This window comes from Schistocerca cancellata, chromosome 2 (assembly GCF_023864275.1).
Source record: "Schistocerca cancellata isolate TAMUIC-IGC-003103 chromosome 2, iqSchCanc2.1, whole genome shotgun sequence".
In the NCBI taxonomy this organism is placed as follows: Eukaryota; Metazoa; Arthropoda; class Insecta; order Orthoptera; family Acrididae; genus Schistocerca; species Schistocerca cancellata.
The window spans coordinates 481,653,174-481,679,864 of record NC_064627.1 but is presented as its reverse complement, the minus strand read 5'-3'; the positions used below and the strand labels follow the sequence as shown (position 1 = coordinate 481,679,864).

Here is a 26,691-nt window from a genome sequence, read left to right as displayed (position 1 = left end):
TTAGGCGACGGGTGCGACGGGGATGGCGTCTCCGGTGGCGACGTAGCCGAACTCGTCGGCCTTGTACTTGATGTCGACGGGCTTGCCCTCGGGGCTGGTGTACTGGTACTGGCCGCTCTTGATCAGCACGTGGTCCTTGCCGTCAGGGGTGGGCTTCAGCTCGCCGTGCTCCACCACCGTGATGCCGTTGGCCGTCTGGTACCTGCGGACCCACAGCCTACATTAATCGACTTGTTACTGTTGGAGGGATGAACAACTACACATATCCTAGGATATCGTACTTTATGACTATGATCGCGGTAAGAAGCTTTTAGTAAGTTATCCGACTGCGTAATAATCAGAGTCGTATACTTGCTATTTTGATTCACAAGAGCCACTAACGCAAATTTGTTTCTCCTAGGCATACCCATGATTCAACTTCAAATAAAATGAAAATTGGAGTGAGGGGAGTAGGTATCTAAAGAAATCCTCTTGTCATTACAGAAATTGACGTATATTTTTTATTAGAACGTCTAAAACCGCTAATGCAGGCAAGAGATGAGTTGCTGTATGTTTATAGAAATGAAAATGGAAATTTCAGCTTAGTGTATCATGGAAACATCAGATGCTCCATTTCAGCACTAGTGCCTCCTGTTGCGTATACAGTCGTGTGTGTAATACGTAAGAAAGAGTGAGATTATTCGTACTTCCAGCCATGGTCAAGACACGTGTCATTAATCCACAGCTTAATATTATGCTATTTACAAATCCGTTGGTTTAATCAGGCTACATATTTGAATGTGACAGTTGTTCTCTATGAAATGAAATATGAACGGATATAACCGTAAAACTGATTAATGGCAGAAAAGAATTTAATTTATTCAATTATCAAACTATTTGTATAAGTTTTCTGTATGAAACGCCTATACTTTTCGTTCGAGTAGCTCCATCCTATTATTACTAAAAGATAAAGTCGATTGCAGTCCTACCACAATCACGAATCGTTTCCTTGCATTTAAATGTTCATATAACCCACAGAAGCAAAAGCAACTCGAGAATCAAAAATCATTCTCGATTAATTTTACCACGCCCGGATTTCCGGGTTCGATTCCCGGCGGGGTCAGGGACTTTCTCTGCCTCGTGATGACTGGGTGTTGTGTGCTGTCCTTAGGTTAGTTAGGTTTAAGTAGTTCTAAGTTCTAGGGGACTGATGACCATAGATGTTAAGGCCCATAGTGCTCAGAGCCATTTGAACCATTTGATTAATTTTAAAAATTCTTAATCCCATACCGGATTTCACTGATCTCACTACAGAACAGGGCAGACAGACAGAACTCACGAGAGCGAATACTGGCCGGCAGCATCGTGGACCTCCTCGCGGGAGATCACCTCGATGGGTTTGGTGTCGGCCAGCACGTAGGACACGGCGACGACCAGGCACAGCTGAAACACAAGGGCCGCCGCTAGTATAGTGGGCTCTCCCAGAAGAGGTAGGCGCGCTGCAGGTCGCAGGATAGTCTTGCACAACACCGACAGTCACTGTTTTAAATCGTTCATTACTTTTTTAATAGCGTATTGACAACTGATTCCAAAGAAATAAAATTACTTAAACCAAATACCATTTTCACTGGTTATACCGCACGTCAGGTTTCAGCCATCACGTAGTACTGTTGTGAAGGATGACGTCATTCATTAGTCAGAGATTAAACATTAGCTTTGGGTTTTCTACTAACGAGCGGAAGCAGTGATTACAATTTACGTAAACATGAAACTATTTATGGATACATGAATATAAAATTCTTGCCGGACTTACTACTTTCTTTGAGAGATCGAGGCTCAGTTTGTGTGTTATAGTGATGTTAACTTATTATTAATGCTTTGATTTATTTCGATACCGCGTTTCGTTGACTACAGCGATTTTTAGGTACGTTTATTGGTATCGGATTTGTTTTTTTGTACTGCTATAGGTCCGAACCGGGGGTTAAATTATACTATATAGGTCAAGTGATGTTTTCGATATCAATGTTGGTTCGCGCTAATTTTTGGTTTTTGCATCTTTGATACCAACCATTGTATCTTGTTTTTCTGGTTTGTGTGTTTTGCCGTTACGGTGATTTTGCAGTTGTTATTTTAATTTACCCTTGTGCAAAATCTCAAATTTCCCGGCGTTCTCCCATTATCTTCACCATTTATTATGAAAAATTCGTACGATTCTGTATTTGAGGATTATACGTATTTCGGTGCCACGGGAATGCCATTGGTCCTCATTTCAAATCCTGTTTGTGTTGCATTTTGGGGCTTGTTATGACGTCATTGGTCAAAGACAACGGATGATATCAAACCTGTGTTTATCCTTTTTCACTTACCTAATAAGAATGAAAAAGAATTCAGTTAATTAATGAGCAAACTGTTCATCGATAGACTGCCATGGAAGTTATTACGCCATATTTAAAGTAAGAAGTAACCGAAGTACAATGAAATGAACATCGCTAATTTAGTCTCAATGTCTGAGCAATACAACAAGCGAGACAGAACTGGGATAGTATTCTACTACACTTTAGAGGCGTACACGCTGTTTTTTTTTTTCTTGCCTTTTATCCAAATAGGGATCTATCGCCACTTTCAGCTTTTTTCTAGGTTCTTCTTTTCTCCAACATGTTTTCATGTTTTCACCACGTCTCCTTTTTTTCTTTGTTCACACCACATCACGCCTATTCTAAAACTGCATCTGTCTTGGAATTCCTGTAAATTTAGCACTTCTGACGATATCTCTCTCTCTCTTTTCTCTCTCTCTCTTGTTTATTCTGCTTTTATGCTGTGTATTTCATAATATTTTTAATTTTCTCGGATCGAGCTTGTTCTTAATTTCTTTTTCCAGAGATACTTGAAGACTTCATTTGTCAGTTTATTACCATTAATCTTCTATAAATGTCCTGAAAGTGTCAGTCTTCGTTTACTATATGTAGAAAAATTAAACACTTTGTCAGACTTGGACGCACAGTAGTACAATTGCTCCCTTAAACTAACCGAGCAGCTGCCTCTAGATATTCTCGTATTAGGTCTCTAAGAGTAAACCTCCGATTCTTTATAAACTCCCGTGTATAAAACAGCTTCTGACTGCTTTACAAGTGAGTTAATGTGTTCAGTAACCTACGTTAAGCATGTAAGCGAGCAAAAGTTTAAGAATGGTTTGAAGTAGTGTTTAAAGTTTGTTGCAAGTCGCTGAAGGAGTACAGTCTGGTTGATTTGCTCTCCGTTTTAAGCAGAAAGTTAGTTTTTCACGCATCACAGTCTATATGAAGTCATAACTCCTGAACTATGTATCGTACAGTTACACAATTTTGCAGATAAATTCAGTGTTATACGTGGATACGGTTTGCAAAATACTCGTAAAGGTTGGCAATTATGTGGAAAGTTTGCTGGATGTCGCTATGTGCACTCATTCTCAGTGACTGGATGAATAAAGTCCGGGTCTTTGTGCGCCTTGAGTTGCGTTGCTTCAAGACGCATATACAATTTTTAATTGCAGTACCTGTCTTGCCGTATTAACTATTTAGCATAAAGGTATATCTCTTAATGATTTGACAATGACAGCATTTAAAATTTTTAAATTCGGTCAGTAATTATATGAAATACTGAAAATTAAATTTTAGTTGCTCCTGGAAGCCCTTAGATGGGCAACATGCAACTGGGGCTGTACGCCAGAAACCGGGTGAGACGTTTGCTATTATAGATTGGCTGGACACTGATGTAGTACCTAGCTCCACGCTCCCTACCTGCTCGATATTGTAAGGAATTGGGCATCTTTACCAACAATTTTACTTGGAATTTTTCTTCGCTTTTGCAAAATCCTAAAAGCCAATATAAGCTCTTGGTGTGAAATTCCTTGGAGAAAAAGCGCACTGAAAATGAATTTGGCACCAAATAAAACAGAGAAGACCTACTGATAAATGGATATACTCCCAGCTGCCATGCACTGAAGGTTTACAGTTCTACCGTGCAGTTAGTTAACAGCAAAGAGGAGGCACGGTAAAATAGTGATCCGAAATACAATTATATACAGCAGTGATTCTTATCCTGGGATCCATCATATTTTTGAAAGGGATTCGCAGCTGACCTTAGAAATAACAACACTGTATGCCATTCTTAGTCTGTATATATCTGATAAGTTTTTCGGCAAACTATTCAAATGTTGTGGTTCTATTAACGCCATCTAGCCCATTTATTTAAGTATTCTACCATTACTTGATGGAGGGAACGTTTCGTTTGTCAGTACAAATATAAAATTTTTACTTATAATATTATCACCAAAAGCTTAAGAATTTATTATATCCTTACAATAAATGCTGATCTGAAATTTTAAGTGTTACATTTTGAGGATCTGACATTTCAGACTTTAATTAAAAGATACCCTTCATTAAAAATGAGTAAATGCTGGTCAAAAGCCAGTATAGCTCTACGGTGCCATCAGTACAATGGCGAGACATTAACAGTTAACAAGTGAAGAGGTGATGGACACTGATAAAACAAATAGTGAGAACACTTACAGCGATGCACTTCATGGTGAGTGGTGAGTGGTGACGAGCTGTGCTGCCTCTGGAAGTGAACGACAAAGTATGACCTCTGTCCGCTCTGCGCCTGCTTATATACCTGCACGAACTCTTTACTCCCCCGTCATAATAACAGAGCAGTCATTTACTTGTTTCTCAGCTGAGCGCAGCCTTGAGTTAGGCGATGATGGGTAATCACCTTCGCTGTAGGAGATTTCCTCTCGGCCGTTCATCACATGAAACTTACAGTACTTTCACTTCCCACTCTTAATTCGAGATTATGATGCGGTAGGCAAGGAATTACTCACAAAATTCGTTTCCCAAAAATCAAAATGACGGATATAACACGGCTGACAAAAGAACTCTTAATAACTAGGAGCAATGTACATGATTATCGATGTTGCCTTTTTAAAAATAATGCATCTTTTCCGATTGTCAAAACCGCCGAACTCGGATCCGGTTTTGTTGTTAAAGTCACAACTTACTTTGAGAAAAGTACAAAATAAAAAATTAAAATTAACTGTAAGAACATAATGATGGGATACAAGTATAAGAAAATTTTGCGGAAAACCATCTTCTTTATGGCAGTATTAATAGATTTCGAAATGCAATACAGTTCGTAGTGGCAGGTATGTGTAGGACAATAAAAAAGAAACGAAGTTAGAGTTTATCGTCCTATCACTGTCGATATAAATGTAGATCGATATCGACTCAAATGAATAACATTGCAGAAGGAAACGTGTAGGTTTTCCTCTAAAGTAATTCGCGGAATTTCTTGAGAGAAATGTAATGCCGCTGTGGATCTAAACCTAAAACAGAGTATTAATTGTGTGCACAACACTAGTTGTTGAGAAAGAAGCCATGCAACATGAGGCGACGTGGAAGAGAAGACGTTGGTGCTTCACGTATTTCAAAGCAATCCTCGGGAATGGCCTTCCGATTTAGCATCATGATTTCTACAGATGTTGGTTTTGTAGTGACAGGCGATGAAGCAGATGATATAATTTGTACTAGCTATAAGAAGTGAAAAGGTACGTCGATTGAGACAGTGGATGCATATTCGAGAGTGCAAGACTGAAATATCCTTCCGACCATCCTGACTTCGATTTTCATGGTATCTCTATATCACCTGAGGTGAGTGCCTAATGATTTCATGAAAAAGATCAGCGTCGACTGGCTTTTACTGTATTTATACAACCAGAGAATACCCCCCCCCCCCCAACTTCAATGACGCAGACGTCGACGGATAATTACATTCAAATCGTCTGCTCTTACACCGCTAAGCAAGCGGCTCAGTCAACTGGACCACTGCACCGCCCATCAGCGGAATAGTTACAGTTCTGACTGTAACGTTTTTTCCATTATCAGAAAAGGTCCCACCACACTTTCTCTACTTCGCACTTATTCAATAGCTTTAGGGTCGCTCATACGATACGTACACGACATATATGTCAGTTTCTAATACGTTTCTTCTGATATCTATTCACTCGAGAGTTGGTAATTCAGAAGTAATTCAGAAATAGTGTCTCCGATTAGCTTTTCCTTTATCTTTCACCACAATTTGAAATTACCGTTTAAAACGTAGATTTTCCCTGTTGCTACGTGTGCGAAAGCGTTCTCATATTGGAGGAGCAGCAGACCACATTAAATGAAACAACGTTATGTCCATTGACACACTGTCAAACATTTCGAAAATTTTTTCTGTGCAGGTTACATAATATACTAAAGAGAGGAAGAAAACCGCTCTTAGAGAGCACCACCGAAATGTATGTAAGGCATTTTGTCGATTCTTTTCATCCCCTAACATTTTTGCTTAGAAAGTAAATGAAATAATTTTAATTTCTTGTAGTATATATCTTGTTTTTTTAGCTGAAAAATATATTTTGACGTGGTGTCGATTCATGTCAATGCACCTAATCTTCCACTTTTGCTGTCAATAGAGAGCGATTAGTGGAGGCCACTGTAGTCGTTTCCTTAACTCCAAAAATTCCCAACTAGCAATTACTCAAAATGTTTGATAGACAAGAGTCAAAATATGCCAAATCTGATGATTAAGGTGGGTGTTCTAACATTTAGTAAGTCAGTTTCTCATCGCTATGTTATTCGCATGTGACTTACCTTGATTATATACTGTTCCAATGTAGACTTCTCTCCAACTAATTTTGCATCCAGTTAGTTTAGGGGACATGCGCTGTATTAGAAAGTTATTGTTTTACCTTTTGAAGGTATTCTTAAAAGCACTTCCTGCAACAAGGAAGCACTTTCGCTTTTATTTGATGGAGAGCCACTGACGTCGCCTCTGTGTAGTGATTGATATTTTTTTTTTTTTTTTTAGTGCTCAGTGATGGATTCACGTCTCATACACAGTGACACGACGGTGCACAAAATCAGTTGGGATATTCTTAGAACTGTTTGAAACGGGATTTAAAATTTGGTTCTTGTTTACTCTTGTTCATCATTCAATAAATGTGGCATTCACCTTGCGGGTAACTTTCTCGTAAATAATTATTTATGGTACAATGCCTCCTTTCTTCAGATATACTAATATCTGTTTCGAGAAACTTTAACGACTAGTCGGCAATACTCTTTAGTGCACTTTCTCAGTTGTGACAGACGTGTCAAGTGTATTATCTTCAAGAAAATATGACCGCATCTGAACTCAACCACTATATTCTTAAGTGTTGCAAATTAAGGAGCAGATTTATTACGGCCCTTCATCAACCTTGGATGACTTTTTAAACAAACTTAAAACATCATAAACAAGCAAACAAACAAAACAAACTCAAAACAAATAATTTTATGTTTGGAAATAAACTCAATTTATCTATTTGAGATAAATATTAAAAACCTTGTTGTTATTGAAAAACCATAAATACAAAACTGTTACGTACATCAAATTGATAACGTATTTACGTTATTAGGCACCATGTACCAACACAACGAATGCAAAATTTTATTAACATCAAACCTAACTTCAAGCTAGGTCTCGATTTTTTGTCATAGCAAAGATAAAGACGAAGAAGTCAAATATACAGAATAAACAGATATGTTTGGAAGCTTCCATAGATTCCATACTCCTTTGTAATAGGAGAACTGAGGGAGATATGAACAGAAAAACACTCGAACTCTTGAAACAAGGCGATCGAAGGACACCAGGTATTCAAACGGCCAAACTATGGTCATAAATAAGTACACATATTTTTAATTTTGTGATTCGTGTATCTGTTCGTTAAATGAACTTCCGGAACTTGATTCTCATTCCATGTCCACTGTGTTAGCATTGCATTACGTCATTCGTATATCATGTTTTCAGTGTTGTTTCGCGGCCAGCGAATATGTGAAAACTTTGATTTTTATAGTATTCCGGCAGCTATTTAGATTTCACAAGGTCTTTTATTTTCTTCTTAACAGCTTCCTTCAAGCAAATGTAACCTGGTATTCAAGTTAAGCTTTATATACTTCACTTGATAACAATCTGTACTGCACAACTCTCAGTTTAACTGATTTACATATTTCATGAACACTAATGAGACTATCCAGCCATCTGCTAGATATGGAATGAGGAACTGCCTTCACCAGTTGCGCTGCAGATAGAGCGTCGTAGACAAGCTTGTAACGGGTTTTGGGAAGCTACCAACGTTGTAAAAAAAATAGGAAATTGTCTCATATACTCTTTCTTCTTCTTTGGCACTACAGCGCTTGATGGACCTTGGCCTCCTCAACAATCTTCCTCCAAACATCTCAGTTCTCTGCTTTTCTCTTACATCCTTGGATCTTCGTCTTGGTAAGGTCGGCCAACACACTGTCCAGCCATCCGGCTCTTGGTCGACCCCTCCTTCTGGTGAAATACCATCTGATATTCATCATGCACTTTTGGCGTACTGTCGTCTGTCATTCTCTCCATATGTCCTAACGAGAGTATTCCTTTGAGATTTAACAGATTTCACTGTTTCTTTCGCTTGCATAAGCTCTGTCACTTACTCTCCAACACTCTGCTTTCCTCACGAGCACACAAATTTTTCGCAGGATTTTCCTTTCAAATGCCTTTAGGTTGTCCATATCTGCTTCTACCATCTTGGTAGTCCGAATCCTTCCGTGCCACCTCCCTGTCGATCCAACTGCGGTGAAGATCCCTGGAATGCTTCTGCAAGTTGTCTCTATTGCGCTACTAAATAAATAGCCACACTTCTCACAAACATGGGTGTATTTTGCCCAACATTTTCATTATAACTTTTCACAACACAACTGGCAATTGCTATGATAATACCCTCCCTTGAGTACTTTCAAACGTCCGTACATGCATACTGTAGGACCTGAGGGGAAAAAAAACAACAGAAAAACAAACAAAAAATGTTCAAATGTGTGTGAAATCTTATGGGACTTTACTGCTAAGGTCATCAGTCCCTAAGCTTACACACTACTTAACCTAAATTATCCTAAGGACAAAGACACACACCCATGCCCGAGGGAGGACTCGAACCTCCGCCGGGATCAGCCGCACAGTTCATAACTGCACCGCCTGAGACCGCTCGGCTAATCCCTCGCGGCAGAAAAACAAGTCTCCAATTGTTCATTACGCTCTTGTTGGCGCGTAGTTTACTCCATGGCTCTCGGATTCAGGCACTTGATGCACCTTGGCACAAATGACTCCCGGACGACCAGGGATTGTAATACCATTTTTACTGGTCCCCTTCTTGCAGGCTCCACCGCTGCTCCACATTCACTCCATACAAGGAAGGAAAACACACAGTTTCTCTTTCCCACTACATTTATCCTTATTCGATTTACTCACTAGCATCTCTTGTTGACGGCTTTCCAAAGGTGTGTTGCGATGTTTACAAATATCCCGAAAAACTACATATCCCGCCACTCAGACAAAAGATCTCGTGCTTAAGTCTCTAGTTACATAAACACTTTTATTAACAATTCTGTTATTATTATCCTACTCTTATATCTTTAAGCTGCCTTTACATAATCTCTCCAACATAACTTTTTATACTCGTTATGATCACTCGTGACTATGTTCACTTAATTACTTAACTACTTTGTTCCTGTTTGGCAGGATTCATTAATTTTCTTCATACTTGTAATATTATATATTATATCTTGTTACTTTCTGTAATAGTATGGCCATCTTTTCTAAGTCAGACGCATAGTTATACAAACATACACTACTGGCCATTAAAATTGCTACACCAAGAAGAAATCCAAATGATAAATGGGTATTCATTGGACAAATATATTATATTAGAACTGACATGTGATTATATTTTCACGCAATTTGGGTGCATAGATCCTGAGAAATCAGTACCCAGAACAACCACCTCTGGCCGTAATAACGGCCTTGATACGCCTGGGCATTGAGTCAAACATTTCAATTTACCAGATATAGACTGGGACACTCAGATGTTTAGGACGGGTGGTAGGAACAGAGCATCGAGTGTCATTATATTGAGTGCACTATCCGAAAATTACCTCAAGCAATTAAACAGAGAACCGACTCGTGGAGATAACATCTTGGACCTACTGATAACAAACAGACCCGAACTTTTCGACTCTAAGTGCAGAACAGGGAATCAGTGATCATAAGGCCGTTGCAGCATCCCTGAATATGAAAGTTAATAGGAATAGAAAAAAAGGGAGGAAGGTTTATCTGTTTAGCAAGAGTAATAGAAGGCAGATTTCAGACTACCTAACAGATCAAAACGAAAATTTCTGTTCCGACACTGACAATGTTGAGTGTTTATGGAAAAAGTTCAAGGCAATCGTAAAATGCGTTTTAGACAGGTACGTGCCGAGTAAAACTGTGAGGGACGGGAAAAACCCACCGTGGTTCAACAACAACGTTAGGAAACTACTGCGAAAGCAAAGAGAGCTTCACTCCAAGTTTAAACGCAGCCAGAACCTCTCAGACAAACAGAAGCAAAACGATGTCAAAGTTAGCGTAAGGAGGGCTATGCGTGAAGCGTTCAGTGAATTCGAAAGTAAAATTCTATGTACCGACTTGACAGAAAATCCTAGGAAGTTCTGGTCTTACGTTAAATCAGTAAGTGGCTCTAAACAGCATATCCAGACATTCCGGGATGATGATGGCATTGAAACAGAGGATGACACGCGTAAAGCTGAAATACTAAACACCTTTTTCCAAAGCCGTTTCACAGAGGAAGACCGCACTGCAGTTCCTTCTCTAAATCCTCGCAGAAACGAAAAAATGGCTGACATCGAAATAAGTGTCCAAGGAATAGAAAAGCAACTGGAATCACTCAACAGAGGAAAGTCCACTGGACCTGACGGGATACCAATGCGATTCCACACAGAGTACGCGAAAGAACTTGCTCCCCTTCTAACAGCCGTGTACCGCAAGTCTCTAGAGGAACGGAAGGTTCCAAATGGTTGGAAAAGAGCACAGGTAGTCCCAGTTTTCAAGAAGGGTCGTCGAGCAGATGCGCAAAACTATAGACCTATATCTCTGACGTCGATCTGTTGTAGAATTTTAGAACACTTTTTTTGCTCGCGTATCATGTCGTATTTGGAAACCCAGAATCTACTCTGTAGGAATCAACATGGATTCCGGAAACAGGGATCGTGTGAGACCCAACTCGCTTTATTTGTTCATGAGACCCAGAAAATATTAGATACAGGCTCCCAGGTAGATGCTATTTTCCTTGACTTCCGGAAGGCGTTCGATACAGTTCCGTACTGTCGCCTGATAAACAAAGTAAGAACCTACGGAATATCAGACCAGCTGTTTGGCTGGATTGAATAGTTTTTAGCAAACAGAACACAGCATGTTGTTATCAATGGAGAGACGTCTACAGACGTTATAGTAACCTCTGGCGTGCCACAGGGGAGTGTTATGGGACCATTGCTTTTCACAATATATGTAAATGACCCAGTAGATAGTGTCGGAAGTTCCATGCGGCTTTTCGCGGATGGTGCTATAGTATACAGAGAAGTTGCAGCGTTAGAAAATTGTAGCGAAATGCAGGAAGATCTGCAGCGGATAGGCACTTGGTGCAGGGAGTGGCAACTGACCCTTAACATAGACAAATGTAATGTATTGCGAATACATAGAAAGAAGGATCCTTTATTGTATGAATATATGATAGCGGAACAAACACTGGTAGCAATTACTTCTGTAAAATATCTGGGAGTATGCGTGCGGAACGATTTGAAGTGGAATGATCATATAAAATTAATTGTTGGTAAGGCGGGTACCAGGTTGAGATTCATTGGGAGAGTCCTTATAAAATATAGTCCATCAACAAGGGAGGTGGCTTACAAAACACTCGTTCGACCTGTACTTGAGTATTGCTCATCACTGTGGTATCCGTACCAGATCGGGCTCACAGAGGAGATAGAGAAGATCCAAAGAAGAGCGGTGCGTTTCGTCACAGGGTTATTTGGTAAGCGTGATAGTGTTACTGAGATGTTTAGCAAACTCAAGTGGCAGACTCTGCAAGAGAGGCGCTCTGCATCGCGGTGTAGCTTGCTCGCCAGGTTTCGAGAGGGTGCGTTTTTGGATGACGTATCGAATATATTGCTTCCCCCTACTTATACCTCCCGAGGAGATCATGAATGTAAAATTAGAGAGATTCGAGAGCGCACGGAGCTTTCAGACAGTCGTTCTTCCCGCGAACCATACGCGACTGGAGCAGAAATGGGAGGTAATGACAGTGGCACGTAAACTGCCCTCCGCCACCCACCGTTGGGTGGCTTGCGGAGTATAAATGTAGATGTAGATGTAGATATAGATGTAGAAACAGAGCTTGGATGGCGTGTACAGGTACATCTGCCCATGCAGCTTCAACACGATACCACCGTTCCTCAAGAGTAGTGACTGGCGTATTGTGGCGAGCCAGTTGCTCGCCCACCATTGACCAGACGTTTTCAATAGGTGAGAGATCTGGAGAATGTGCGGGCCAGGGCAGCAGTCGAAAATTTTCTGTATCCAGAAAGGCCCGTACAGGACCTGCAACATGCGGTCGTGCATTATCCTGCTGAAATGTAGGGTTTCGAAGGGATCAAATGAAGGGTAGAGCCACGGATCGGAACACATCTGAAATGTAACGTCCACTGTTTAAAGTGCCGTCAGTGCGAACAAGACGTGACCGAGACGTGTAACCAATGGCACCCCATACCTTTTACGCCGGGTGATACGCTAGTATGGCGATGACGAATACACGCTTCCAATGTGCGTTCACCGCGATGTCACCAAACACGGATGTGACTATCATGATGCTGTAAAGAGAATACGGATTCACTCCAAAAAAAAATTACGTTTTACCATTCGTGCACCCAGGTTCGTCGTTGAGTACACTATCGCAGGAGCTCCTGTCTGTGGTGCAGCATTAAGGGTAACCGCAGCCATGGTCTCCGAGCTGATAGTCCATGCTGCTGCAAACGTCGTCCAACTGTTCGTGCAGATGGTTGTTGTCTTGCATACGTCCCCATCTGTTGACTCAGGGATCGAGTTGTGGCTGCACGATCTGTTACAGCCATGCGGATAAGATGCCGGTCATCTCGACTGCCAGTGATACGAGGCTATTGGTATCCGGCACGGCGTTCCGTATTATCATCCTGAACCCACTGATTCCATTTTCTGCTAACAGTCATTGGATCTCGACCAACGCGAGCAGCAATGTCGTGATACGATAAACCGCAATCGCGATAGGCTACAATGCGACCTTTATCAAAGTCGTAAACGTGATGGTACACATTTCTCCTCCTTACACGTGGCATCACAACAACGTTTCACCAGTCAACGCCGGTCAACTGCTGTTTGTGTATGAGAAATCGGTTGGAAACTTTCCTTATGTCAGCACGTTGTAGGTGTCGCCACCGGCGCCAACCTTCTGTGAATGCTCTGAAAAGCTAATCATTTGCATATCACAGCTTCTTCTTCTGTCGGTTAAATTTCGCGTCTGTAGCACGACATCTTCGTGGTGTAGCAATTTTAATGTCCAGTAGTGTATTAGCTGTCATTAATGTTATTCTTAATCCCCTTTTATTTCTGATCTTCTTGACCTCATAAGTCCGCAGGTAGTGATCTCGCGGTAGCTTTCTCGCTTCCCGAGCACGGGGTCCCGGGTTCGATTGCCTGCGGGGTTAGGGATTTTCACCTTCCTCGAGATGACTGGGTCTTGTTGTGTCGTCTTCATCAGCATCATCATTCATCCCCATTACGGTCGGAGGAGGGCAATGGCAAACCACATCCACTAGGACCTTGCCTAGTAGGGCGGTGCGGGTCTCCCGCATCGTTCCCCTAGGCTCAGTCACAGAGTATGGGACTTCATCGTCCATGACCTCATAACCAATTAACGAATTTTGTTTTAGATTTAAGACAATTTTACTACCTGTCTAGTGGATTCTTGTGAGACATTTATTCTGATATACTTAGACATCGTAATATTCTTCTTCTTTAAATATGTAACGCAATATTAACCTTCTGTAGATAGATTGCTCATCTTTCGTTATTATACTGATTATAGACTTTCTGATTTTCCATCATATTGACATCTCTTTCTTCTCTTTTTAGAGAACTTAACTCCCTTAATATCCCACATTCCAAGGGTACTGACTTGTATTCCAAAGCTTTTGGGCGCAATTATTTTGAGGTGTAAATAGTCTCCACCACTGCACTCAAATCCTTTCACCCTTTACTATAATCCATTCGGAAAAACCTCTTGTTATTTATAACTAATGTTAAGAATAATCTATGGATTATCCTTTCAACAGTACTTATCCTCACCTTCACCGAAGACCGCATCTGTGTCTCAGTACTGTAAAATATTTATATTTCATTCAGTGTGGTAGAGCCCCATGATAATTCCTATTCTACCACGGTACACGTCAATCCCTTTCTTGATGCCCCTGCCCGCACAGTATAGGTCAGCCTTTCTTAGGTCAGCCTATCTTTCTCTTATTCATCATTCCTAATTAGAGAGTACACTGTACATTCATATATATTTATATCTTCCATTACTTTTCCTTCTACTTTCTCCCATATTACTTTGATGATCCGTTTTGACTTCCATGTCTCTACTCTATTTCAGGTGTTAAGTGTATTGCTTACTACTTTCTTCATATTTCAACTCATCTAGTGACGATGCTACATGTCTAAGTATTCTTAATTGCACTCTATTCTTTCTATTATTCTCTTTTTTTAAAACCCAAGCTCCAACTAGATTACCGATTCAAAACATTACTGTATCTACTGCCTCCTTCTATTACTCCATTTTCTGTACCTGTACCCTATCTTTCTATTTGTCATCCTGTTATTATAGTCAGTTCAAGTACTATTTAGTACTTGGTTGCTTGTCCTCTCTCCCCTTCTAATTTATGACGTATACAGGGTGAGTCACCTAACGTTACCGCTAGATATATTTCGTAAACCACATCAAATACTGACGAACCAATTCCACAGACCGAACGTGAGGAGACGGGCTAGTGTAATTGTTTAATACAAACCATACAAAAATGCACGGAAGTATGTTTTTTAACACAAAGCTACGTTTTTTTAAATGGAACCACGTTAGTTTTGTTAGCACATCTGAACATATAAACAGATACGTAATCAGTGCCGTTTGTTGCATTGTAAAATGTTAATTACATCCGGAGATATTGTAACCTAAAGTTGACGCTTGAAACCTCCGACGTTCAGTTGCGTGTTGTAACAAACACGGGCCACGGTCGGCGAGCAGCATCTGCAGGGACATGTTTACGATGACGAACGTGTTTACGAGTGTGACTGTAGTGCACTGTTGTGGTTTGGTCTAGCTGTCGCAGTGTCCGCATGTAGCGCTTGCTGCTATTGTTATTCTGCATTCGTCTCCGCACGCAGACCAACTGTACTACACCGTGTTACCAGACGTCTGTGATAGTGTAATGTTGTAGGAACTGTGACCATGGTGTATTCGAACTCTGAAAAGGCGGAGATGATACTCATCTATGGCGAGTGTCGACGAAATGCAGCTGAAGCCTGCAGGGTGTATGCAGAACGGTACCCGGACAGAGAGCATCCAACGTGCCGCACATTGCAAAACATCTACCGCCAACTGTATGCAACAGGTATGGTCGTAGCACGCAAACGGGTCCGTAACAGGCCCGTCACAGGAGAAGCGGGTGCAGTTGGTGTGTTAGCTGCTGTTGCCATGAACCCACACATGAGTACACGGGACATTGCGAGAGCCGGTGGACTGGGTCAAAGTAGTGTCATGCGCACACTGCATCGTCACCGCTTTCACCCGTTTCATGTGTCGCTACATCAGCAATTACATGGTGATGACTTTAATCATCGAGTGCAATTCTGTCAATGGGCATTAACAGAGAATGCGTTGCTGTTCTGCCTTTTGACCGATGAAGCGGGTTTCACAAACCACGGGGCAGTGAATCTACGGAACATGCATTACTGGTCCGTGGACAATCCTCGCTGGCTCAGACAGGTAGAGCGACAGCGACCGTGGACTGTAAATGTATGGTGCGCTATCATTGGCGACCACCTCATTGGTCCTCACTTCATTGTAGGGGCCCAAACAGCTGCAACATACATCGCGTTTCTACAGAATGATCTGCCAATGTTGTTCGAAAATGTCCCACTGGAAACGCGTCGACGTATGTGGTATCAGCATGTTGGTGCACCTGCACATTCCGCAATTAACACTAGGCTGACCCTTGACAGGATGTTCGACGGGCGTTTCATAGGACGTGAAGGACGCATAAATTGGCCAGCCCTTTCTTCTGATCTTACACCTCTGGACTTCTTTCTGTGGGATACGTTAAAGGAGAATGTGAACCGTGATGTGCCTACAACCCCAGAGGATATGAAACAACGTATTGTGGCAGCCTGCGGCAACATTACACCAGATGTACTGCGGCGTGTACGACATTCATTACGCCAGAGATTGCAATTGTGTGCAGCAAATGATGGCCACCACATTGAACATCTATTGGCCTAACATGTCGGGACACACACTATTCCACTCCGTAATTGAAAACGGAAACCACGTGTGTACGTGTACCTCACCCCTCATGGTAATGTACATGTACGTCAGTGAAAAAGACCAATAAAAAGGTGTTAGCATGTGGACGTAATGTGCTGTTCCAGTCTGTTCTGTACCTAAGGTCCATCACCGTTCCCTTTGGATCCCTACGTAATTCGGTGCTCTCCGATACACACGATCGAACAGCGGAGGAGTGGTACTCAAGCGTCAATTTTAGGTTACAATATCTCCGGATGTAATTAACATTTTACAATACAACAAACGGCACTGATTACGTATTTGTTTATATGTTCAGATGTGCTAACAAAACTAACGGGGTTCCATTTAAAAGAACGTAGGTTTGTGTTAAAAAATATACTTCCGTGCATTTATTTATGGTTTGTATTAACCAATTACACTAGCCCCTCTCCTCACGTTCGGTCTGTGGAATCGGTTCGTCAGTATTTGATGCGGTTTACGAAATATATCCAGCGGTAATGTTAGGTGACTCACCCTGTATATATACAATTTTTAGGTTTATTTATTGCACAGTTTGATTGACTTTTTTAGTTTGTCGGCATTATATAAACCTTTCTCCTGACCAGTATGTGGGTCAATTAAATAGTACACTTTCGAGTGTGGACTATCCATGATCTTACCTTGCCGTTGGTGGGGAGGCTTGCGTGGCTCAACGACACATATAGACTACTCAAGAGGACGTCGTTATCAGGAGAAAGAAAACTGGCGATCTACGGATCGGAGCGTGGAATGTCAGATCCCTTAATCGGGCAGGTAGGTTAGAAAATTTAATAAGGCATATGGATAGGTTAAAGTTAGATGTAGTGGGAATTAGTGAAGTTCGGTGGCAGGAGGAACAAGACTTTTAGTCAGGTGAATACAGGGTTATAAATACAAAATCAAATAGGGTTAATTCACGAGTAGGTTTAATAATGAATAAAAAAATAGGAGTACGGGTAAGCTACTAAAAACAGCATAGTGAACGCATTATTGTGGCCAAGACAGACACGAAGCCCACGCCTACTACAGTAGTACAAGTTTATATGCCAACTAGCTCTGCAGATGACGTAGAAATTGATGAAATGTATGATGAGATAAAAGAAATTATTCAGGTAGCGAAGGGAGACGAAAATTTAATAGTCATGGGTGACTGGAATTCGATAGTAGGAAAAGGGAGAGAAGGAAACATAGTAGGTGAATATGGATTGGGGCCAAGAAATGAAAGAGGAAGCCTCCAGGTAGAATTTTGCGCAGAGCATAAATTAATCATAGCTAACACTTGGTTCAAGAATCATGAAAGAAAGTTGTATACATGGAAGAACTCTGGAGATACTAGAAGATATCAGATAGATTATATAATGGTAAGAAAGAGAATCAGGAACCTGGTCTTAAATTGTAAGACATTTCCAGGGGCAGATGTGGACTCTGACCACAATCTATTGGTTATGAACTGTAGATTAAAACTGAAGAAACTGCAAAAAGGTGGGAATTTAAGGAGATGGGACCTGAATAAACTGAAAGAACCAGAGGTTGTACAGGATTTCAGGGGGACCATAAGGGATCAATTGACAGGAATGGGGGAAAGAAATACAGTAGAAGAAGAATGGGTAGCTTTGAGGGATGAAATAGTGAAGGCAGCAGAGGAACAAATAGGTAAAAAGACGAGTTCTAGTAGAAACCCTTGGGTAACAGAAGAGATATTGAATTTAATTGATGAAAGGAGAAATTATAAAAATGCAGTAAATGAGGCAGGCAAAAAGGAATACAAACGTCTCAAAAATGAGATCGACAAGAAGTGCAAAATGGCTAAGCAGGGATGGCTTGAGGACAAATGTAAGGATGTAGAGGCTTATCTCACTAGGGGTAAGATAGATACTGCCTACAGGAAAATTAAAGAGACTTTTGGAGAAAGGAGAACCACTTGGATGAATATCAAGAGCTTTGATGGAAACCCAGTTCTAAGCAAAGAAGGGAAAGCAGAAAGGTGGAAAGAGTATATAGAGGGTCTATACAAGGGCGATGTACTTGTGGACAATATTATAGAAACGGAAGATGTTGTAGATGAAGATGAAATGGGAGATACGATACTGCGTGAAGAGTTTGACAGAGCACTGAAAGACCTGAGTCGAAACAAGGCCCCCGGGGTAGACAAAATTCCATTAGAACTACTGACAGCCTTGGGAGAGCCAGTCCAGACAAAACTCTACCGTCTGGTGAGCAAGATGTATGAGACAGGCGAAATACCATCAGACTTCAAGAAGAATATAATAACTCCAATCCCAAAGAAAGCAGGTGTTGACATATGTGAAAATTACCGAACTATCAGTTTAATAAGTCACAGCTGCAAAATACTAACGCGAATTCTTTACAGACGAATGGAAAAACTGATAGAAGCCAACCTTTGGGAAGGTCTGTTTGGATTCCGTAGAAATGTTGGAACACGTGAGGCAATATTGACCCTACGACTTATCTTAGAAGAAAGATTAAGGAAAGGCAAACCTACGTTTCTAGCATTTGTATACTTAGAGAAAGCTTTTGACAAAGTTGATTGGAATACTCTCTTTCAAATTCTGAAGGTGGCAGGGGTAAAATACAGGGAGCGAAAGGCTATTTACAATTTGTACAGAAATCAGATGGCAGTTATAAGAGTCGATGGGTATGAAAGGGAAGCAGTGGTTGGGAAGGGTAGTGAGACAGGGTTGTAGCCTATCCCCAATGTTATTCAGTCTGTATATTGAGCAAACAGTAAAGGAAACAAACGAAAAGTTCGGAGTAGGTATTAAAATCCATGGAGAAGAAATAAAAAGTTTGAGGTTCGCCGATGACATTGTAATTCTGTCAGAGACAGCAAAGGACTTGGAAGAGCAGCTGAACGGAATGGACAGTGTCTTGGAAGGAGAGTATAAGATGAACATCAACAGAAGCAAAACGAGGATAATGGATTGTAGTCGAATTAAGTCGGGTGATGCTGAGGGAATTAGATTAGGAAATGAGACACTTAAAATAGTAAAGGAGTTTTGCTATTTGGGGAGCAAAATAACTGATGATGGTCGAAGTAGAGAGGATATAAAATGTAGACTGGCAATGGCAAGGAAAGCGTTCCGAAGAAGAAACATTTGTTAAATGTAAGTAAGTCGTTTCTGAAAGTATTTGTAGGGAGTGTAGCCATGTATGGAAGTGAAACGTGGACGATAAATAGTTTGGACAGGAAGAGAATAGAAGGTTTCGAAATGTGGTGCTACAGAAGAATGCTGAAGATTAGATGAGTAGATCACATAACTAATGAGGAGGTATTGAACAGAATTGGGAAAAAGAGGAACTTGTGGTACAACTTGACTAGAAGAAGGGATCGGTTGGTAGGACATGTTCTGAGACATCGAGGGATCACCAATTTAGTATTGGAGGGCAGCGTGGAGGGTAAAAATCGAAGAGGGAGACCAAGAGATGAATACACTAAGCAGATTCAGAAGGATGTAGGCTGCAGTAGGTACTGGGACATGAAGAAGCTTGCACAGCATAGAGTAGCATGGAGAGCTGCATCAAACCGGTCTCAGGACTGAAAACCACAACAACAGCATCCATGATCTTAAATGGTCCTGCATATTTCGGAAAAAATTTCTGCGTTTCCTTTTTAAGATTAGAACTATGACGTACTTCTTTTACCAACACAAGATCGTTTATTTCAAATGTTGGATTTATTGCTGACGTTTTATACTTTCGTTATCTTTTATTTGCTGATCTACGCAACTGATTTTCCACTATTTTGTCTAAGTTAGTACTTTCTTCTTGTTGTACGTCTGGCCATTTGAAGAATTTTAATAGTGGTTTCCCTATAAATTTTCTTCCTAGTACACTCCTGGAAATTGAAATAAGAACACAGTGAATTCATTGTCCCAGGAAGGGGAAACTTTATTGACACATTCCTGGGGTCAGATACATCACATGATCACACTGACGGAACCACAGGCACATAGACACAGGCAACAGAGCATGCACAATGTCGGCACTAGTACAGTGTATATCCACCTTTCGCAGCAATGCAGGCTGCTATTCTCCCATGGAGACGATCGTAGAGATGCTGGATGTAGTCCTGTGGAACGGCTTTCCATGCCATTTCCACCTGGCGCCTCAGTTGGACCAGCGTTCGTGCTGGACGTGCAGACCGCGTGAGATGACGCTTCATCCAGTCCCAAACATGCTCAATGGGGGACAGATCCGGAGATCTTGCTGGCCAGGGTAGTTGACTTACACCTTCTAGAGCACGTTGGGTGGCACGGGATACATGCGGACGTGCATTGTCCTGTTGGAACAGCAAGTTCCCTTGCCGGTCTAGGAATGGTAGAACGATGGGTTCGATGACGGTTTGGATGTACCGTGCACTATTCAGTGTCCCCTCGACGATGACCAGTGGTGTACGGCCTGTGTAGGAGATCGCTCCCCACACCATGATGCCGGGTGTTGGCCCTGTGTGCCTCGGTCGTATGCAGTCCTGATTGTGGCGCTCACCTGCACGGCGCCAAACACGCATACGACCATCATTGGCACCAAGGCAGAAGCGACTCTCATCGCTGAAGACGACACGTCTCCATTCGTCCCTCCATTCACGCCTGTCGCGATACCACTGGAGGCGGGCTGCACGATGTTGGGGCGTGAGCGGAAGACGGCCTAACGGTGTGCGGGACCGTAGCCCAGCTTCATGGAGACGGTTGCGAATGGTCCTCGCCGATACCCCAGGAGCAACAGTGTCCCTAATTTGCTGGGAAGTGGCGGTGCGGTCCCCTACGGCACTGCGTAGGATCCTACGGTCTAGGCGTGCATCCGTGAGTCGCTGCAGTCCGGTCCCAGGTCGACGAGCACGTGCACCTTCCGCCGACCACTGGCGACAACATCGATGTACTGTGGAGACCTCACGCCCCACGTGTTGAGCAATTCGGCGGTACGTCCACCCGGCCTCCCGCATGCCCACTATACGCCCTCGCTCAAAGTCCGTCAACTGCACATACGGTTCACGTCCACGCTGTCGCGGCATGCTACCAGTGTTAAAGACTGCGATGGAGCTCCGTATGCCACAGCAAACTGGCTGACACTGACGGCGGCGGTGCACAAATGCTGCGCAGCTAGCGCCATTCGACGGCCAACACCGCGGTTCCTGGTGTGTCCGCTGTGCCGTGCGTGTGATCATTGCTTGTACAGCCCTCTCGCAGTGTCCGGAGCAAGTATGGTGGGTCTGACACACCGGTGTCAATGTGTTCTTTTTTCCATTTCCAGGAGTGTATTTCTACGGGCGACAATCCCGTAGACAAATGTGGTAGTTCATTCAAAACCATCTAAAATTCTGGCTCTAATTTTGCCCAAGTTGTATGTCTCGGTGAACAGTAAGTTTTGCATAAACGTCCTATCTCCTTCATAACCCTTTCACACGTTTTCGATTTTGGACTATATTTTGATATCGTGACATGCCTTACATTCTCCCAAACTAGAAACTCTTTAAATGATTGACTCACAAACTGTGAACTGTTGTCCGTTAATAATCTCTTAGGTTTTCTTACCACTACAAAATATTTGCGCATACAGTTTATAACTGTCTCTGTTTTAGCTTCTTTAGTTGAATATAATGTATCATATTTAGACCAACGCTCTAATGGAACATAAATATATCTGACGCCTCTCTGTCTTATTGGTAATGGTCCATAAAAACCCGAAGCTGTTAAATCATGTAAAACTCTAGGTACTACAGAATACGTTGTGTAATGTGTTCCTTTATAATTTTCCTTCATCTTTTGACAGACTCGACAGGTTCTTAGTAATCTGACAACTTCCTTACTTAGGTGTTTAAAATGGTACGGCTTTGTCATATGTTTTATACACTTCCGTATTCCAAAATGCCCAAAACCTTCAGGTGTAGACCAAATTAAATCATTTTGTGCACACTCAGGTACACATAATTTCCAATATGATGTATTTTTGTTCTCTCTCCAAAACAATACTTGGTTGATCACTGTCCAAAGTTTGTCTTCTGTGTAACTCATTTTTCTCATATTTTAGCATTTTAAGATTTAACTCTTCTTCGTCTTTCATTCCTTGCCAGCTTTTATTAGCTAATACACGTACTTCGTCTTTCGTATAGTTTATTTTCATAAAATTTGTATTAAAAATCTTTCCTGGTGCAGTATTTCTCTGAGAATTACTCATTCCTAATGACAATTGTGATAATGCATCTGATACGCAATTTAATGTTCCCTTGATATATACTATATATGTCTGAAACTGTTGTAAAAACAGTATCCACCTCATGAGCCTCCTACGTAATAAACGACTTTCCAGTAAGAATATCAATCCTTGGTGATCTGTATAAGTAACAGTTTCTGAACCCCAAATCAGTGTTTCAAATGTCTTTAAGCTCCATACCACAACAAGTACTTCTTTCTCCGTTGGTGTATAATTCAGCCCTCGTTTGTCTAGCCTGTGACTAGCGAAAGCAACGGTTTTATGTTCTCCCTATTCTGTGTCCATCTCCCTTGAAATACTTCTGCTGCTATGCCATATTCTGGTGCATCTGTTGCGATGCCAAATCGTTCACGACGACTCGGATGGTTTACAATAGGAGCATTTACTAGGGTATCCTTTACTTCCTGGGATGCATTTTCTGCATTTTCATCCCATACCCATTTCACCTTTCGCTTTAATAGTGATAGTAGTTGTGGATTATTCATGACTTGTTCTTGTACATACCGTCTATAAAATCCCGCTGATCCTAAAAATGTACGTAACTGTTTCACATTCTGTGGATGTGGACAGTCTTTAATCGCCTTAATGCGTTCTTCTGGATCTGGTGTAATTCCTCTTATTCCTAAGAGATGTCCCAAGAATTTTAGTTACTATCGCCAAAAATGTGATTTATCGAGCTTAATAGTCATTCCCTCGGTATAAAATTTCTCTAGTGTTCTTGCAAGTAAATCACAATGTTCCTCCCAAGTTGCTGAAATAATAAGTTTATCATCTACATAAATCAATAGCTCTTGTAACAACTTTCTCCCTAATGCTTCATCTAATGCTCTTATAAACACTGATACTGATATGTTTAACCCAAATGGTAAAACTTTAAACTGGCATGACTTTCCGTCATATAGGAACGCGGTATGAGGTCTAGATTTTTTAGCTAATTTTACCTGCCGGTACCCAGCCGTGAGATCCAGGAACTAAAATAATTTGCTTTGGGAAACGAGCAAGTAGCTCCTCTATGCATGTGGGACGCGCTGTCTCCGGTTCAATGTGACGATTCAAGGTTCTTGCGTCTAGTACTAGGTGCACGGCTCCTGTAGCCTTTCTGACAACTAACAGTGGATTGTTGTACACGCTTGTACTTCTTTCTATAACATTGTTATCCACCATTACATCTTGCTGTATCGCCTGTTTTACGTTGATAGATACAGGGCAAGGTTTACAGAAAAAAAGTTTCCTTGTTTTTAATCTTAAAACTACACACTTAATCTCCTGTATTCCCTGATTTGTCTGAAAATACATCTGAATACCTGCATAATATTCCATATAGCTCTTCCTTTTGAGTAAGGGTTAACAGTTCCGATTCGCAAGCCTTTGCGTACAAATCAGTTTTATTTGCAGTTTGTTGTAGATTACTTACATTCTTCTCCATTGAGCTCATATTCGCTATTAACCGTAAACTATTGCTCCCATTTAGTCCTTGACAACGATCTGTCTTAAGTAAGATCTCTTTATTATAGTTAACCAGATTGCACTTACAAGAACCAATCTGAAAGTCTACTACCACTGCATATTTCATTAACCAATCTACTCCTACTAATACTTGCATATTGATTTTAGGGACTGTTAACATGGTTTGTTCAAACACCAGTTGATCTATTCCAAAAGTAGTCCTTGTTTCCCATTTCACTACATTACTCTTAGTACCTGTAGTACCTATAATATTTACTTCCGTAGCAGGTAACTTAGAAAATTCCTTTATTCTTCCATTTCTCCGAAATTATTGATACTTCGCTTCCTGAATCAATGTAAATTTCCACTCCTTTATTTCCTATTCCAACTGGTTTGCGTTGCACCTTTCCTAAATTTTCCTCTTCCGCTAATAACCAATTGTTAATAGGTGATATTTTACGATAAGCGATCATTTTACTTATATTTGAGCCGAGTATTCTTCTGTGACATCCTGAAGCCTGGCCCTCGTCCCAGGATTGTTCTCGTTTTCCGTCACTATGACCGGGTACCACTTGGAACTTCACAATTATACGCTGATTTGCTTCTGCGTCATTATTGTTGAATACTTATTTGCTGGTTTTGAGGTGTAAACACCTGCGAGTTTATGTTATCAGTCTGATTTCTTCATCCCCTATGGTTATTGTGATTTAGATCGTTATCGCTGCTATGAATAGCTGCATTACTGCTTACTACAATAATTGTATTCCTTCATCCGCGGTAAGGAATTAGGAAAGGATTTGTTATTCCTATTCCCCGTATTTCGTCATTCACTGAATAATTTTCATTTCCTTCAGTATTCAGTGTGTCTAAACTTTCAATAAACGTTAATAACTCGTTCACGGTTTTCCACCCTCTATACACAATTCCTTGTCGACCGTGGTGTGGTAAACGTCTAATGAGTACTTTTACTAAGTGTATTTCATCTATTGGATCATGTAAGTACCTCGATTTTGCCGTTCTATGTACTTTATATTTGTGCTTCCTTAATTATTGTATGGAGTAGGGTCCAATAACCTTAAGATTAATTTTTCCTGAGTACTTGATGACCAGTACTTCCTCTTAAAGCTTTCCTCAAAATCTTTTCAAGATACAAATTCTTCTGCATGAGCATTTCCCCATTCCGCAGCGTCTCCCATCAAATATCCTAATGTGCAATCTATTTTCTTTAAGTCATCCCACTTTTTAGGTAAAGGTCTGGCAAACACTCGTAAAAAATAAACTGGGTGTACATTACCGTCTGGTTTGTACTTTGGAAATAGCTTTGCCAAATTAGACCCATTTCCTATGTATAAATCTTCTATTATATGGTTCAAATTGCTCTGAGCACTATGGGACTTAACTTCTGAGGTCATCAGTCCCCTAGAACTTAGAACTACTTAAACCTAACTAACCTAAGGACACCACAACCATCCATGCCCGAGGCGGGATTCGAACCTGCGACCGTAGTGGTCGCGCGGCTCCAGACTGTAGCGCCTAGAACCGCTCGGCCACCCCGACTGGCTTCTATTATATCTTTAGTCACTCATGTCGTAGTTTCAGGTTTACTATTTTCTAATTTCTTTTTATTATCGTCTATTACGTCCCATATTCTATCAAGTTCTTGCTTACTGGCAATGTTCCTTCCCGAGAAGTGATTTTGCCATTATTTATTTGTTTTGTCTCTTACTTCTTGTTCTACGAATAACTGTAAACGTTTTTCCAAATGTTTTATAGCTTCAGGTGTCTCTATTACAGCATTTTTATGTATGGCCGTGATACGCTTATTTGCGTCTGAAATACTAGCTCGTACCGCTTGGAATCGCGAATTCACATTATCTACATAGCCCGTCCATTGTCGGGTTGTTATTCAGTGACACCTTCTTGTAAATTATCTGTTGACACTTGTTTAACTACTTGTTGTACTTCTATTGGCACTGATTCTCGTAATCCATTTACTTTAGAGTTTATTTCTATTATTTTAATGTTTTGATTATTAATTTGAGCGTTAAAGTTAGATTCTAAGTTAGCTTTAACGTCTTGTATTTTATGCTTAGTGTGTCGTCTATTGGCCAACTGCCTTGCCGCAGTGGTAACACCGGTTCCCGTCAGATCACCGAAGTTAAGCGCTGTTGGGTTGGGCTCGCACTTGGACTGTCACCCATCCCGTCTGCCGAGCGCTGTTGGCGAACAGGGTGCACTCAGCCCTTGTGAGGCAAGCTAAGGAGATACTTGACTGAGAAGTAGTGGCTCTGGTCTCGGAAACTGATATACGGCCGGTAGAGCGGTGTGCTAACCGCGTGCCCCTCGATATCCGCAGTCGGTGACGTCTGTGGTCTGAGGATGACGTGGCGGCGGGTCGATACCGTTGGGTCTGCCATGGCCTGTGGACGGAATTTACGTTGACGTTATCTCATCTACTGATTCATTAATTTGTTCCTCAAAGGACTTAA

At 41.3% G+C, this 26,691-nt stretch overlaps 1 protein-coding gene across 1 annotated transcript; it reads right to left on the bottom strand.

Annotated features, from left to right (window-relative positions):
- On the bottom strand, window positions 1-24,191 carry LOC126155513 (larval cuticle protein 16/17-like). The gene is made up of 3 exons (XM_049916233.1): window positions 24,171-24,191; window positions 1,319-1,422; window positions 1-202 (listed from the first exon to the last, which is right to left on the bottom strand). Exons 1-3 carry the CDS (start codon window positions 24,189-24,191, stop codon window positions 1-3), a joined length of 327 nt encoding a protein of 108 aa, XP_049772190.1.
- Window positions 24,192-26,691: the final 2,500 nt, after the last annotated feature.

What these genes read in the sequence shown, in the direction of transcription:
- LOC126155513 (XM_049916233.1), bottom strand. Translation starts at nt 24,191, where the DNA reads ATGAGCTCAATGGAGAAGAAT. An exon ending in TGAGCTCAATGGAGAAGAAT is followed by an intron (nt 1,423 to 24,170) that starts GTAAGTAATCTA and finishes CTTGTGTTTCAG; the next exon opens with CTGTGCCTGGTCGTCGCCGT. An exon ending in GCCGGCCAGTATTCGCTCTC is followed by an intron (nt 203 to 1,318) that starts GTGAGTTCTGTC and finishes GTGGGTCCGCAG; the next exon opens with GTACCAGACGGCCAACGGCA.